A 15,212-nucleotide genomic window follows, 5' to 3' on the forward strand; every position below is an offset into this window, starting at 1 on the left:
CATGTGCAAACAATGTGTTCTTTTTGGACAAAACAACCATTGCACAATGTAGAACAATCCACATGACTTTCTTATTAGCTGAAATGACACTTGGGGACAGGACGACTTGTCAGCAGGTTGGTCAGCAAATACTGTATGTGTGCCAGGGTTGTCCAAAGTTAACATTAACACATTAACATTTAAAACCCAGCAAAGACTTAATTATCAGCAGCAGTTTTACAAGAATAATGTAATATTATGGGAGGAAAAAAAGTAATTTTAGGAGCATAAAGTTGAAATATTAAAGAAAAAAATCATTTTTTAAGTCATAATGAGAAACTACGACGGAGTGTTAGGGCTACACTGAAAAAAAAAACCATATATTTTTTCCCCCTCCCTCCCTGATGTCTTATTTTTTTGCATGTTTGTCACACTTAAATGTTTTAAATCATCAAATTTAATAAATAGCTAAATAATAATTTATTTAATAAAATAAATATTAGTCAATGACAACACAACTGAACACAAAATGCAGTTTTTAAATTAAACTTTTTCTTATTAAGGGAGAAAAAAAATTCAAACCTACTGTACATGGCCCTGTGTGAAAAAGTGATTGCCCCTTAAACCTAATAACCTCGTAGGGCCACGCCTAGCAGCAACAATTGCAATCGAGCATTTGCGAGAACTTGCAATGAGTCTCTTACAGCGCTGTGGAGGAATTTTGGCCCACTAATTTTTGCAGAATTGTTGTACAGAATTGTGCAGAATTGCAGAATTGTGCCACATTGGAGGGTTTTCCAGCATGAAGCACCTTTTTAAGGTCATGCCACAGCATCTCAATAGGATTCAGGTCAGGACTTTGACTTTGACATTCTTGTTCAGGATTGTTTGGTAGACAGCTGAATTCATGGTTCCATTTATCACAGCAAGTCTTCCAGGTCCTGAAGCAGCAACACAGCCCCGGACCATCACACTACCACCACATTTTACTGTTGGTATGAGGTTCTTTCTCTGAAATGCAGCATTACTTTTTCACCAAACGTAATAGGACACACACCTTCCAAAAAGCCAACTTTTGTCTCGTCAGACCACATTTTTCATAGTAGACTAAGTCCCCTGCTAACGAACATCCGATGTGCGAACATTCGGAGATATGAACACAAGCCGACTGGTCTATTTTTTCATGTGTTTTGCCTTATAAGTCCATATTTATACTGCTACATACTTGACCAGCAGAGGGCACTGTGACACTGCTAATGGGACCAACAGATACAGGAAGAGGAGAGAGGAAGGCTGAGTTTTATAATACAACCCGGACAGAGCGTGTGATTAAAGTTTATGAAGAGTTAATAGGCCTGCTTAATTCTACACCACCCACAGAACACTACCTCTTTTAGAAGAGTCTAACGATGACGACCATTTGTCCTTTTTTTTCAATAACTCCTCCTCCACCACAACGACGTATGCCCGACCACTCCTCTTCAAAGGTAAATAACATTTATCATTACGTATTATATCATTGTTTTTGTTTTTCATTAATTATCCTCGTTTAATATTACTACTGCATCCAAACTCATATTTACATACATACACATATACTGTATATGTATTCACGTACATGTAGTACCTATATCATTGGTAATATTACCTTTTCCCCGACTTAATGTAACGGGTGCCAGCCTGTGAGGCTGTGCGAGTGTACGTTGGTAAACCTCACTCCCTCTGCCTCAAGAGCTGCGCTGAACACGCCGCCGACAGTCCAGGTTTTTAGTCGCGTGGTCAGCGCCCTCGCCTCCCATTACGAAGGTCGTGTGTTCTACTCCCGTTACGGGCAGTGCGAAACAGAGCGGGTTACATTAAGAACAATTCGACTGAAGAACGGTCATCTGGAACCAATTGTGTTCATTAGTTGGGGACTTCGTGTATTGGGTATCATCAAGATATTTTCTGGCAAAATTGTGACAAGAGACTGAAAATCGAGTCCCAAAGCTTTAGAAATGCCTTTATAACCTTTCCCATTTTTTCCCTCCCTTAATAATAGTTAAAGGAGCCTGTTCAGTTGTGTTTTCATTTATTACTATTTAAATGTGTTTGGTGATGGTATGTTGAAGCATAGCTGTACACCACTGCAAACTACAACCACAATAAACAGTGCAATAACACCTATGGAAAGGCAAAATACTGTATTGCATATCTTCAACTGATGCCATTTGATTGTGAAAGTGGTCATATTTTTGGTGTAAAATTTATAGTAAAATGTCAGCCAAAGCATAAATCCATGACAAACATTTATTAAATGTAACTCAGAAAACAAATCAAAGCAAAAAATGAAAAACATGCTTTAACTTCAACGTGTAAGTAGTCATGTGTGCTTAGTGTTGTGCAACAACGCAATTATTAAGTCACACAAAAAAGAAAAATGTGATTCAGATACAGTATGCACAGTACAACAAGTGAGTGAAGTGAAAACAAAAGTACAGTTTTGCAAAAAGTGCATCGTTTTTCCGGTTTTGCATACACACCGGTCGATTACAATTCTATTGGATGTTTTACTCAGCAGGTGTCAGCATACAGAGGTGGCGGGGGAAGGAGTTCCAGCTCCGAGAAGTCGACTTCATGCTCACTGTCATACATAACCAAAAACAAGTGAGTCTTCTCGCATGTGCCTGAGGCAAGACTGTCACCGAGCCTTTATGCATGATGAGCATTACTTAAGTATGCAAAATCAAATAAAGAACTAAACACTGCATCGCTTGATTTGTTTGACGTCAATACTTACGGATATGGAGGCTCTTCAACGGCGCACAAGAAGCCTGGATAAAGGAGGACAGATAAAAATGTCATACACATTCAGTGGAACACCATGTCTTCAGATACAAGCTGCCACAGGCGAGACATCAAACGGTGTTGAGGATTGTCCTTCAAAGTGATTTCTTTGTAGCCTCCTCTTAGCATCTGCACTATCAGTGAGCATGACATTAGTAGTGACAACAGTGGAGCCATAGGGACACTTACTGGGTGGGTCAGCACTTGGCGCCAGACAGAATAGAAAGAAAAATGGACAATGTTATATCACATAATAAAACAAAACATGTTGCAGATGACATAATAACATACTTGGTAGGGGTTGGCACTCCATTATCAGCAGGCACATCACCAAATTCATCTTGGTTGTGTTGAAAGAAGATGGCCAGCTTCTGCAGAGCCTCATGTCTGGTCCTTAAAAGGTGAACACAAGATTCAAACGTATCCAAGATCTACATAGCAACCTGGACAAGACAGTTAGGATTCCCACAAAAAGTCAAAACTCCAAACCTGCAAACAGCTCAAGGAGGCACAATATGTTGTGAATTCGTTGAATTTCCCAACCTTTAAAACCGACACGGTCAGAAAAAACTTTAATCCGTTCCAGAGCCAAACTGTCACCAATAGATTGTACAAGTTAACGTTCTTTACACTCACTACGTTTACATGCAGTCAATATTCGGGGTTGAGGTCAATATTTCGGTTTCTGAAACATTCGGAATAACCTGTTTATATGCGTGATGTGAAAAAAAACCCAAAAAAACGCACGGACAACATCTCGGCGCAAGGAAAACGTCATGACACAATGTGCGTCATTTCCGCTTCTTCTTCCTGTATCCAAAAACAACAACAACACCCGCAAGACGGATAATGAACGCCTTTGTTTGTTTGTTCTCACCAGTACTTGACAATATTCTGTCTCACTTCCTTCATTAACGGAAGGCGAGAACGTGAAGAAATTGGAAATTGAGCCGGAGTTGTGCCATCCACAGCCATGCTATATCCCCAGAGACCTCCGGACATTTTTGAAGATGCGCTCATACAAACCCTGCTTTGCATAACTTCGCAATGCGCATCATTCCTGCTTCTTCTTCCTCTATCCAAAAACAACACCACCACCACCACGGCGGCTAATGAACGCCTTTGTTTGCGTTTTGGTGCTGGTACTGACCCACCACCAGTACTTGACACTATTCTGTCTCACTTTCTTAATTAACAGAAGGCGAGAACGTGAAGAAATAGGAAATGGAGCTGGAGCTGTGCCATCCAAAGCCATGCTATATCTCCAGAGCCCTCTGGACATATTTGAAGATGCGCTCATACAAACCCTGCTTCGCATTAACTGCTTGCTCACCTTTTGATAGATTTCACCATTGCGGTACTCTCTACTGTCAATAAAAGACATCATGTTCCTGTCTGTCTTTCACCACACTAACGAGGTGGCTTGTTTCCCCTTCACTCCAAAAGTGTGGGGTTTTGCATGTGGTCATGTTTTCAATTCAGTTCATTTATGATAAGTGCTATTGGCCATGTAGGCCTGATAAAAGGGGAAAAGTTCATCAATACATTGATGAGACAATAGCCACGGCAGGGCGTACGTTGGCCAGAAAAAAACAAGGAAGTGCTAACGTGCGAGTCTCTGTGAGCTTACGTATTTACTGTAAACTGTATGTCTAATATGTCTTAATTTTATATCTACTATGGGTAATACAAATGTAACGGTGACTATATGGGTGTTATTCCATGTCTAGAGGACACTAATAATGTTAAAAACTATATTTAGAAGACTGTAAACAGGGTTTCTATGCCCTAACCAAGAAAATATTCCATTTAATGTTGTTGAAATGCAGAAATTCACTTATCGCGGTCGGGTCTTGAACTAACTAATCGCGATAAACGAGCGATGACTCATAGTGTATGAAAATAATCAGTTGCAGCTCTAGTAAATAGTATAAATAAATAAATAAAGAAATAAATACAATATTTATGTTTATGTTGCCCTGAATACGTAAATGCTGGCTTCTATTCTTCTGTTCTCACCTCTTGTGGATGCTTTTGGGGAAAAGCATCATAAAAAAGCCAAAGAAAAAAGCAAAATATGCAAATAATTAGCAGTGTTCTTCCTTGGAGTTTTGCTAAACTGAGGACTTGCAAGATAGGCTGACGTCCTTCGTGATGTCATGTAGGCGAAGGCTGATGTTTTGTGTGAAATGTATTTTCCTGAACAATCTGGTTGAATTCTGGAGTTGTACAACCTCAACAGGTATTGAACTTTACATGTCCCAGTGTAGTATCATTTTTCTTTTTTTTTTGCAATTTTTTTTTTTTTTTTTTACATTTGACATTTCAATGTTTAGTTATGCCTGATGCGACGGAAATTCTGACTTCCACTTACACAATTTTCATGGAAGATTATGTTAACATATTTTAAGTCATTTCAACTAAGGCAGCCAAAATAAACCATACGTTCTCAAACACTGCCTCAAAGGCAAAAAAAACAAAAAATAATAATCATATCTGCATGAACATTGTCCACATTAGACTTACTGAATGTGCAGACTCTCCATGTTGGCATTGCTCAGTATGTGCTGGGTGCTGGCTGGGTCACATGCTGTTAAAGTGAAAGGACAGAGGGCATAGGTGAGCACAGTGAAGGGAAAGGTCGGCTCAGTCACATAAAGAGAGAGAAAAGATGCAGAGACTAAGAAAACTCCACACCAGCAGCATTTCTGCTATATTTCTTTCCAGATGCATATGGATAGACCATAAGCAGAGGTTATGTTGCCTTTTCAAATAAGGCAGGACAGGAGGCTAAATACTTCAGAGAACCCAGTATGGAATCTACTCACATGTTTCAGGCATTGAGGTTTGTTGGAGAAAGCTACAAGGGTGAAGAAAAAAAGAAAAGGACAAGATGATTAAAAGTGAATTACATGAAAAAGTTGTTGATAGTATCTGGTGCACCGCCTTTTACATAATCTACATCAAGATTAGTGGAGATTGTTAAAACTCGTGTGTGCACACGGGTAAAAGTGATTTTTTTTTGGTTTGTGTCATAGGAAATGTGGGACGTTATCTCATGTTTTTAGACCGTATTTAACAACAGAACATGAAGTTATTGACTTATCAGGGGTTTCATTTTGTGCAGCCGCAGACACGCTTGCGTGCGCCTTACAACACGCACGGGCGATGAAAAAAAAGCCATTCATGTTTCCTGGGCTCTGCGTAAGTGTGCGCTGAAGATGTGTGTTATAATGATCGGCAAAATACAGCAGTGGTATGTGTGCATGAGGTGTGTTAAGAAGCTACAATGCTAGCTACAAAACTGTATGGATTTGCAACAAGCAACCATGGACAGTCCCATTATAGTGTGTTTATGAGCAAGGTAGGCAAACAGGTAGCAACAGGTAGCGCCAAATCTATTTATTATTATTATTCGTGGCAAATAAATTAAATGTGTGGGACACACTGCAATTTTCTGTATAAAACGGAGCTGGTACTTTGTGAAAAGGCCAAAACACATAAAAATGTTCCAAATTGTGCACATGCGCCCTAATTGAAGAGTACGATTACTCATTGACCGTCAGGTCAACCAAGCTGCAACAGCACACTGAAGAGATACAATGAGCAGACTGAGTGAAGTTGAGGAAACAAAGCAACTACATTTGAGGTTAAAAGTTTTAGGTGTACAGTAATCCCTCGTTTATCGCTGTTAATTGGTTCCAGACCCGTAGTGAATTTCCAAGTAGGATTCCTTATTTATGAATGAAATATTTTCACACAGCTTAGAAAGCCTGTTTACCTTCTAAATACGGTTTTTAACATTTTAGAACACACTAGACATGAAAAAACACCTCTATAGTCACCGTCACACCCAATATAGTAGACATGAGGGTGGACAGGACATGACGTCGGTGGAGTTGAATTTTTGCTTGGCGTGGGTTACGGCCGCAACAGTAGCGTAGTGGTTTTTATTCGAGATTATTGCACCCGTTAGATGTTCAAACCTGAAATAAAAGCCTGTTGTGCCGACAATCAAGTCTCGTGCTTGTGTCTCATGAACACTAAGGTAAAATTACTGACACATACATATCATTCACAGTGTCTTTGAATACGTCCTATGAATGCCTTAAAATTGGTATTTTACTTCATGTAGCCATTTTTAAGCTTGAAAATGCTTAATTTAGGCAAAAAATACATAAAATTTGCTTCAATATGCATATTTTTTTACGACTAATGGTCCGTATACAACCACGAAACAGAATGATTTATCTATTAATATATTTTGGAAAAACCGTGATACAACGAAGCCACAAAATTTGAAGCGCCAAGTGGCAAGGGCTGAGTGTACACGTAAACTGTGGCAGGTTTCAGAAGAACGACCAAAAAGAACAAGGAGCTTTTGTGCCTTACTGGCTGTCGTGGTCGGGCGAGAGCGTCTCATCTTCACAGGCCCACTCCTCACTGTCGTCCGTGACTGAGGGGGGGAAAACAAATGGCTTCAATTAAGAAGTGCGCATGCTGATGACTGAGGTTTGGCAGGGTTGCAACCAAGCCACCCCAAATCCACTTCTTATATTGAATTCCTTCACAATCGTAAAATAACAGTTGTCAGATATATGACAACTACTAAACTAAAAGGTATTTGGGTCAGGCCTTTTGGGGCTGTTAAGGTATCTTTCCAAACTCAGCACCTCTGCTTCGTGTCGCTTAACAAGTCTGCTTTAGCCTGCGTTGCAGCCCAATCAAAAGCATTTATCTTCAACTTTTACAGATTCATTTTTGTGACTGACACTATCAGACTTGTTATTTTTAGAATGTTTATTATTGTACCGTTTACCATTTATTATTGTATTTATAGTTTGCATTGGTGTACATAGAATTGCACTGCATCACAGTTACAGATATTTGTATTTGCGTTATTTGCCCCCCCCCCGTACCTAATTAAGGTAAACAAAACATCTTGTTTATGCAGTTCAACACCACTACAAACTACAACCAAAAAAATTGGCATCAATGGCCAGCATGGTGAAATACTGTAGTGGCCAGCACTTCGGCTTCCAATCTCCATTGGAGGTGTACCTAATAAAACTATATATTGCACTCTATATCCATAATGTTTTTGTGATACTTACAACTGCTTGTTAGTACAGGGTGGCTTGAGGACCTAGAAAAACAACAAAAATTCAAAATGTTGGGTCGTGACACCCACAATGATGTTCTCATATCGAGTACCTGCTCCCGATGCTGATGGTGTCTCCCTCCAGGTTGCCACCACGTCCAGCTGCTTGGGCCTTCTTGCCAAGTTCGAGCATTTCCTTGATATTAAGCTCCACATTCATCACAGAAATGTAGCCATCTGCCAAAGCCAGAGAGTAGTGCAATCATTGGAATACTCAACAGAACAAAGACTGAAACAGTTGTTTTGTGTTTAAAACTCACATTTGTTGCTTGCATCCCGTGCCAGCCATTTCCCTTTGGGGCAGTTGGTGGTGCGAATGATGCTGACCGTGTCCCCGCTTTTCACGGGCAGGTCATTCTTCCGAACTTTGCTGGCCACCATCACCTTAGCATGGTACATGGGCTCTTCGTCGCCTGTCACCTAAAGAGTCACATCACAGCCTCACTGACAATTTTTTTTATTAAGTCACTATATTCATTGAAATACTTAAAACACTCCCCTGAAAACCTACTTCCTTAAAGTATTGGCCTCAACTCAGGAAGAAAAACAGGTTGTTCCGCTAGATCAAGGGCATCAAACTCGTTTCCACCTTGGGCCACATCAGTTATGGTGACCATCAGAGGGCCACCTGTAATCTCATGCCATTATGACAAATTTGATTATCATCATTTTCACTTTGAGTATACATCTATCATATAATTAATAATTAATTATTCATTAATAAATAATACAAAATAATCTTTTTAAATTGGATTTGACAACAAAAAAAATTACTTAGGCACCAACCAAGATTAATTTAAAATATATAATTTTAAATTATTGTTGAATTAATATAAAATATATTTACATAAGTAAAAACAATAACATATATAAAATAATATTTTTTACAATCATATAAATAAATAATAAAATTATAGAAAAATATAATACCTGTATTAAAAAGTCAAACAAATAAAAGTATAGATAAAAATAAGTTTTAAAAAATATATATGTTTGTATATAGAAATATTTTTTTTACATAAAATTAAGATATAAAAATGTAAATATATAAAATAAAATAAGTATCTCCTTGATGGGCCACATAAAATGCTATGGCGGTCCAAATCTGGCCCCCGGGCCTTGAGTTTGACGCCTGTGCACTCAATGGATAGATGAACTACATTTTCTATGACATTTGACACCACTGTGTGTCACAATGACACCACTACCACAATACACCCAGCCTGCAGCAGACCTGACAACATTGAAGAAATGTTATTATCATTATTATACCCTCTTCAGAGATTTTTTTACATCTTGAAAAAAAACTAAAATATCAGCATGTCCTGTTTGACCCTTGGCCCACACCGTAGTTTGAGGAACTGCAGCACTGTGGCAATTGATGTGGAGCCACAAACGGGAACAAACATTGAGCAGAAATGGACAAAGAAAATGGTATTTTGAATGGTGAGTTTAGCTTGAAAGCCCTGGCAGATGGCTCTCTTGACAAGACCAAAGTTATTTGGATCTAATGTCGCTGTGTGTTGAGCTGTCAGGGAGTATGTTGAGTCTCAAAGGCCAGAGAGAAAAGAGAAGGTACTGGAGCACTGCAAGTATTTTTTTAAATTGTCATTTATACAGTGCTACCTTGGCATATGAGTGTCCCAACTAACGAGTGTGTTTTGGATGCGAGCAGTCATCTCAGCTGATTTTTAGTTGGAAATAGTTGGGAAAATTAAAAAAAATAAATAATTAAAACAGCTGTAATTTTAGAAGAATAAAGTCATCATATTAAGAGCTGTAGTCTAAGGAGAAAAAAAGTCACAATTTTATAAGAATGAAGCAAAAATAATGCCTTTTTAGTAGCACAGAGGTGAAATATATATATATATATATATATATATATATATATATATATATATATATATATATAAAATACACTGTATGTTATTTTTTACAGTGGTAATATGAGAAACAAAACTAAATAAAATTTTGGACAATTTGCTCGGGGAAAAAGTTAGAAGATTATGGGAAAACAGTAAAGCCATAATATTATGAGAAGAAAACTTGTGAAGATTATGAAGAAAGTTGAAATATCTTGGGGGGAAAAAAAGGGAAAAAAGCGCAAAGAGTGAAGTTGACACTAAAAATAGACTTTTTTCACCTACATCACAAAGCTGAGATGCAGTTTTTTCTTGAAATATACATCACTTCTTAGTACATCTATGTGTGTTACTTTATAAAATATCAAAGTGGCCCTTGCATCCTGTCATTTTTCACTATGTGGTCCTAGGTGGAACTGGTGTGGACACCCCTGGCGTAAAATAATTGAAAAAAAAAAACCTACTTTGAACTTCTTTTTCATTTCATTCTCTTTCTTCTCTCTTTCTTTTTGCTCCTTTTTCTCCTTCTCCAGTCGCTGCTTCTCTCTCTTCTTCTGTTCCTTATAGTCAGCGGTGTTGGGGCTCTGGCGTTCCTTGCTGAAAACAAAGCGGATTGCACAGAAGCGACTAACGCTCGCTTTCCATTACAAGTTAGAAGTAAGACGGGCTGAGTGTGAATAGAACCATATGCCATACGGCTTTTACGGCATGGAACTAGTTTGTGGCACAAAGTCTTCTTTTAATGTAAAGTATGAGTGATGTGTTACATACCTGTGGACATGATTAAGGGATGAATGTTCTCCCGGTACGGCGCCCCTGTTTGATCATCACAGTGGGAGAAAATCAAAGGCTGTCCTCCATCTGGGAAAAATCAATGTCAATTAAAAATCTCCGCACATACCATGGGTTCCGTGGCCAAATGTTAAGGGACGCCTCCTCCTTCTTGAAGTAAAGAGAATAAATTCAGCACAGACGGAGTAACAACTGGACATATTTAAATTATACACAGTAAATTAGATAAACAATACATCTGATTTACCACTGGGTGGTTGTCAGCATATGGATCTGAAAAAAAAAATGTTGACAATGACCTTAATCTCAGTCGGGGTTTGATTTAAAAAAAAAAAGCTTCAAATAAGGAAGTATCCTTACTCTTCAGGTTGACTTTTTGCTTGCGTGAGTTTTGGCAGAGGATGAGCTTGTTGAGGTTTTCCACATCTTCATACACGTTATCACATTCATAGTCTAGTTCACTGACACTAAGATGAACAAAAATGAGCAAAATGCCGGTGAAAAAGGTTTGGATTAGATCTCACCATTGATGCGTGTGAATCTCGTCATTGGCTGGTGCTTCTTGGAAACCCGGCGCGTTTTCCTCAGGGCCGGGGTGCCACTTGGCAGCTGACAGTTCCATCTCATCAAGATGAGGAGGCACGATCGCGCCGTCACTCCAAGGATACTGTGCAATGGACTCTGTCAGATTTGATGGTTCGGGGAAGCTGTTTGGCTCATGTGGTGTTCCGTTCAGACTGCCAAGCTTCAGCTCTTGAATGAGGGGGCCCTCAGCGGCCCCTGTGGAGTTACATGTGTCCGACTGAGAAGCCTCACAATCAGGGACTCCGCAGTCAGTTGGTGCAGGAGGTGGAGAGTTAAGAGCTCCGAAATCTAGAACCTCTAGATCTAGAGCGGCAATGTCAACAGTCTCAGCCTGTATCGGTTCCATCTCTGTATTCTCAAAGTCTGGAAATTCAGGAGCATCCAGGACAGTATTGGAGATGGATAGATGCTCCGACTGTAGCGCATCAGTTGGCCCTTGCGTGGGATCTAGTAGCATGCAAAAGATAGCATCACTGAAGCAGATGTCCACCAACAAACTGGAGCACTGAGAACAATTCATTTCTGTTATTACAGGTTTGTCATAAAAGACCATGTTTCCCATATACTCATTGGCCGCCACAAACAAATACATTTGGTGCTACCTGTTTACCCTTTAATATAAACAAATTATAATACACCTGGTCTGCCAGTGAATAAGATGATGGTGTTGCCAACTATACTTAGTGATTAATCAGACCACCTCAACATACTTTTTTTCAGAAAAGCGACTAATGCCAAATCTAGGAGAGCCTTTTGGAGACTCTGGAGTTAAAGCACGTATCTCTCTTCTGAAAGTGTGCCCCTCCTGCATCTAAAAGCACTCAGAGGTGGCTCAGTTTTGTTTGTGACATAAAAAAAAAAAAAAGATGGCAAACAAAGTAAGGGAAAGAAGTTCTAAACTAGGGGTAATTTCACAAGAATACCGTCAAAATATTAATATACAAAAGTTGTAATAGAACAAGAAAAAGTTTAAATTTTATGAGAATAAACTCATAACATTATCAGGAAAAATAGTCACTTTAGTAGGATAGAGTTGAAATATTAAAGAAAAAATACTTTTTTAAAGTCATAACATGAGAAATAAAACAAAATGAAGTCGTAATTATAAGGGATGGAATTTATGAAGCTTATTTGAGAAGAAAGTAGAAATATTTAGAAAATAAAAATCATCATACTAAAAATACTCCTTTTAACCTATATCACAAAGCTGAGATGCAGTTTTTTCTTGAAATATACATAACTTCTCGGCATATCTACAAAGTCTCATAGTGGCCCTCATTTTTCAGTATGTCACCATCGGTGGACAAAGTTTGGACACCCCTGTATAAACATATTTGCTTTATATTAAGGTTTTGAGTCACTTTTTGCAAATGCCAAATATGATTACGATGGCCAATGATGCAAATTTTAACCTTACGCACCTACTCGGCAACCCACCGCCACCACAAATAGATTACATCCCTGTGGGGAAACACTGACAGGACCCAAACCGCAGAGACAAAACAAGAAACGAGTTCTTCAGGGGCAAGAAGTGAAAGGTTTTAGACGAGCCACACCAATCTCCAGACTACACGACTATTACCTGTTAAAGATGACACCGAATAGAGTAATTTCAAAAGAAATTAAATGTTTAATTTGTGTCTAGTGTTCATCGTTTTATGTCATACCCAAAACTACAGCGAAAATACAGGAACTGTTCTCACTGTTCCAGGACTTTTGATTGGGAGCGTATGCATGCAAACAGCAGTATGAATAACGCAGCCACTGATGTCCAAAGAAAATAGGAGAAGATACAAAACTACATGACCCACAGCTAAAAAAAAATAGGAAAGAGGAATGAAAACGTTAACACACCATTAACCAGAGGTTGTCGGTAACGGCTGAGATCTAATAATGGAGGTCTGGGGGGCTTTAATGGCTTTACCGCCAGTGATCTCAAATCAGGCAGAGGCTTCTTTGGAGGAGCAGAGCGGGAAGGAAGTGCGGCGGTTGCAGGAGGAGGGTCAGCTTTCTCCCGGCCACATTGCTTCATTACTGCAGGCTCTTTGGAGAAACCAATTCATGATTAATTTCAAATGCAGAGAGAGTGAAAGAACAGTGCAGTATACTTCGAGCGGAGCTGTTGACTCTGGAGAAAGGTCGAGCAGAGATGCAAGCCAGGGGTGGAAGACATGCAGGTGGAGGCGAAGGTAGGTCCGACTTCACGTATTCCATGTTCTTTGGTGGCGGAGGGAATGCCCTCTCGTGTGATATGAAGTCAGGGGAACGCAGACTCTTTGGTTTGCTGGAGATCAACATCTGCCGGTAGGAGAACTTCTTCTTGGCTCTCTCCAAGGTGCTAATGATGCGGTTGTCCGAGTCAATGCTTGTCTCTGCTGACGGAGGACTCACAGAGACATCTGGACTGGAGAGGCGGCCCTCTCTGGTTGATTGGTCACCTTGGAGGGAAACGCCATCCTCTGAGGTCTGTTTTTCCACAGAGGGCAGCTCGCCAGGAGCACTGGAAGGTCTGGTGGTCAATTCAGTGTATGTGTGCTCCCCTCCGCTTTCTGTGCTCAACTTTGACACTTTAGATTTAAAAGGAAGCAGCAAGTTCTTCTTCTTGAGTTTGGTTTGCGGAAGCACTTCTTTCACAGTCTCTAGTTCCGGCTGGGTCTCCGTTTTGGGTTGCGCATCACACTTTTGCTCTTTTCCGGGCAGGACGGGAAGCACCCGTGGCATGTGGCGTTCTTTGAAGGACTGCCGTGCCGTGCTTTCTCCATTAGCGGATCGGGAAGAGGGGGAGATCTGCTGAGGCTGTGGTGGAGAAGAAATTGGCCGCTTTCCCCCAGAAGCCCGCAGTCCATCTCTAAAGATAACTCTGGGAACCACTGTTGTCTTGTTTTCTGTGGCAATATTGATATTGTTAACCACTGAACTGCAGTGGCCTCCAGCAGGAGGAAGGTGTTTGGGTTTCTCAGCTACAGCTGGTCGAGCGCTTTTGGATTGAACCAGGAGGGCCTCCTCCTGAAACTTGGCTCTCAGAGCTTTGAAATTGATTGCACTCTCCTGAAAAACAGAAACAATCATTTACTTACATAAAAATATAAAAATTAAGTATGGACTACTTATTCTAGGAATGTTACACAAACAAATTCTCATCAACAAATATCTTCTAGCATTCTACACAAAAAAAGCAATGCAATTAGTTGTTTTCCCTATAAATTCTATTTTAGATTTATCTTGTTAAATTTAAACACCGTTTTAAAATTTGAATCCATATATTGTTAGCAATTACTAACATGTCTTTGAGTAAAATAGTAACCATGGGCTTATAATTGCTTTTCTAGAAATAAGCTAATCATACACGACAACTTAACATTACCTGAGGCACAATGTAATTAAATGAGAAGCGTCTAAGCTAGCACAGGTAAAGATAACGCTAATTGCCAACACAATGCGAAGTTCTTTACCTCCTCCATTGTATCTCGTTTTTTTCATCACGCAGCCTGACGTTTAGTGGCTTATTTTTTTTCTTTAGCTTATGGGAACAAATTTCAGGTAAAGTTGTCTGCTAATCGCAAACGACGCTAACGCAAACAATTTAGAAAGCACCACCGGTGTTGTGGTGCGCATGCGTACTGCGCGTCACCCCGTACGTGCGCGTTCATGACGTTGCACTCGTAGTAACGAGCACGCTCAAGGAGACAAAAATCACGAAAATACATTTAATAGTTCTTTCCATTTGGTTTGCTGCCAAATTCAGATAAAATTTGGATTTTGTTTTCTAGACACTTTTAATTAGTTTATACAATATAGCCATTTATAGTACAATAGGTTAAATTTATATATATTACAAAATCGGAATAGCTACTATTCATCCAGTTAAAGTATTATCTGTTCATATCAGTGCGATTAAAAGGGGAAATCAGCATCATTATATGAACTCTACATTGTTAGATGTGCTGTAATCAGATGATGCATACAATTCTTTATTGTTTACACAATGTTCCTTTTGAACTTGTGTG

The 15,212-nt window shown here is 39.4% G+C and overlaps 1 protein-coding gene across 1 annotated transcript; it reads right to left on the minus strand.

The window, feature by feature from the left end:
- Positions 1 to 2,254: 2,254 nt before the first annotated feature.
- Positions 2,255 to 14,807, minus strand: si:ch211-188c16.1 (uncharacterized protein LOC562677 homolog). Its single transcript, XM_054769551.1, has 19 exons — positions 14,658 to 14,807; positions 13,314 to 14,253; positions 13,060 to 13,248; positions 11,145 to 11,652; positions 10,981 to 11,087; positions 10,868 to 10,893; positions 10,730 to 10,770; positions 10,600 to 10,644; positions 10,293 to 10,425; positions 8,227 to 8,386; positions 8,020 to 8,143; positions 7,920 to 7,951; positions 7,198 to 7,261; positions 5,634 to 5,665; positions 5,332 to 5,395; positions 3,097 to 3,198; positions 2,995 to 3,008; positions 2,759 to 2,792; positions 2,255 to 2,602 (listed from the first exon to the last, which is right to left on the minus strand). Exons 1-19 carry the CDS (start codon positions 14,664 to 14,666, stop codon positions 2,533 to 2,535), a joined length of 2,694 nt encoding a protein of 897 aa, XP_054625526.1. The 5' UTR covers positions 14,667 to 14,807; the 3' UTR covers positions 2,255 to 2,532.
- Positions 14,808 to 15,212: the final 405 nt, after the last annotated feature.

Source organism: Dunckerocampus dactyliophorus, chromosome 2 (assembly GCF_027744805.1).
Source record: "Dunckerocampus dactyliophorus isolate RoL2022-P2 chromosome 2, RoL_Ddac_1.1, whole genome shotgun sequence".
Classification (NCBI taxonomy): Eukaryota; Metazoa; Chordata; class Actinopteri; order Syngnathiformes; family Syngnathidae; genus Dunckerocampus; species Dunckerocampus dactyliophorus.

What these genes read in the sequence shown, in the direction of transcription:
- si:ch211-188c16.1 (XM_054769551.1), bottom strand. An exon ending in GAGATTCACACGCATCAATG is followed by an intron (nt 11,088 to 11,144) that starts GTGAGATCTAAT and finishes TGTTCATCTTAG; the next exon opens with TGTCAGTGAACTAGACTATG. An exon ending in ATTTGGCCACGGAACCCATG is followed by an intron (nt 10,645 to 10,729) that starts GTATGTGCGGAG and finishes ATGATCAAACAG; the next exon opens with GGGCGCCGTACCGGGAGAAC.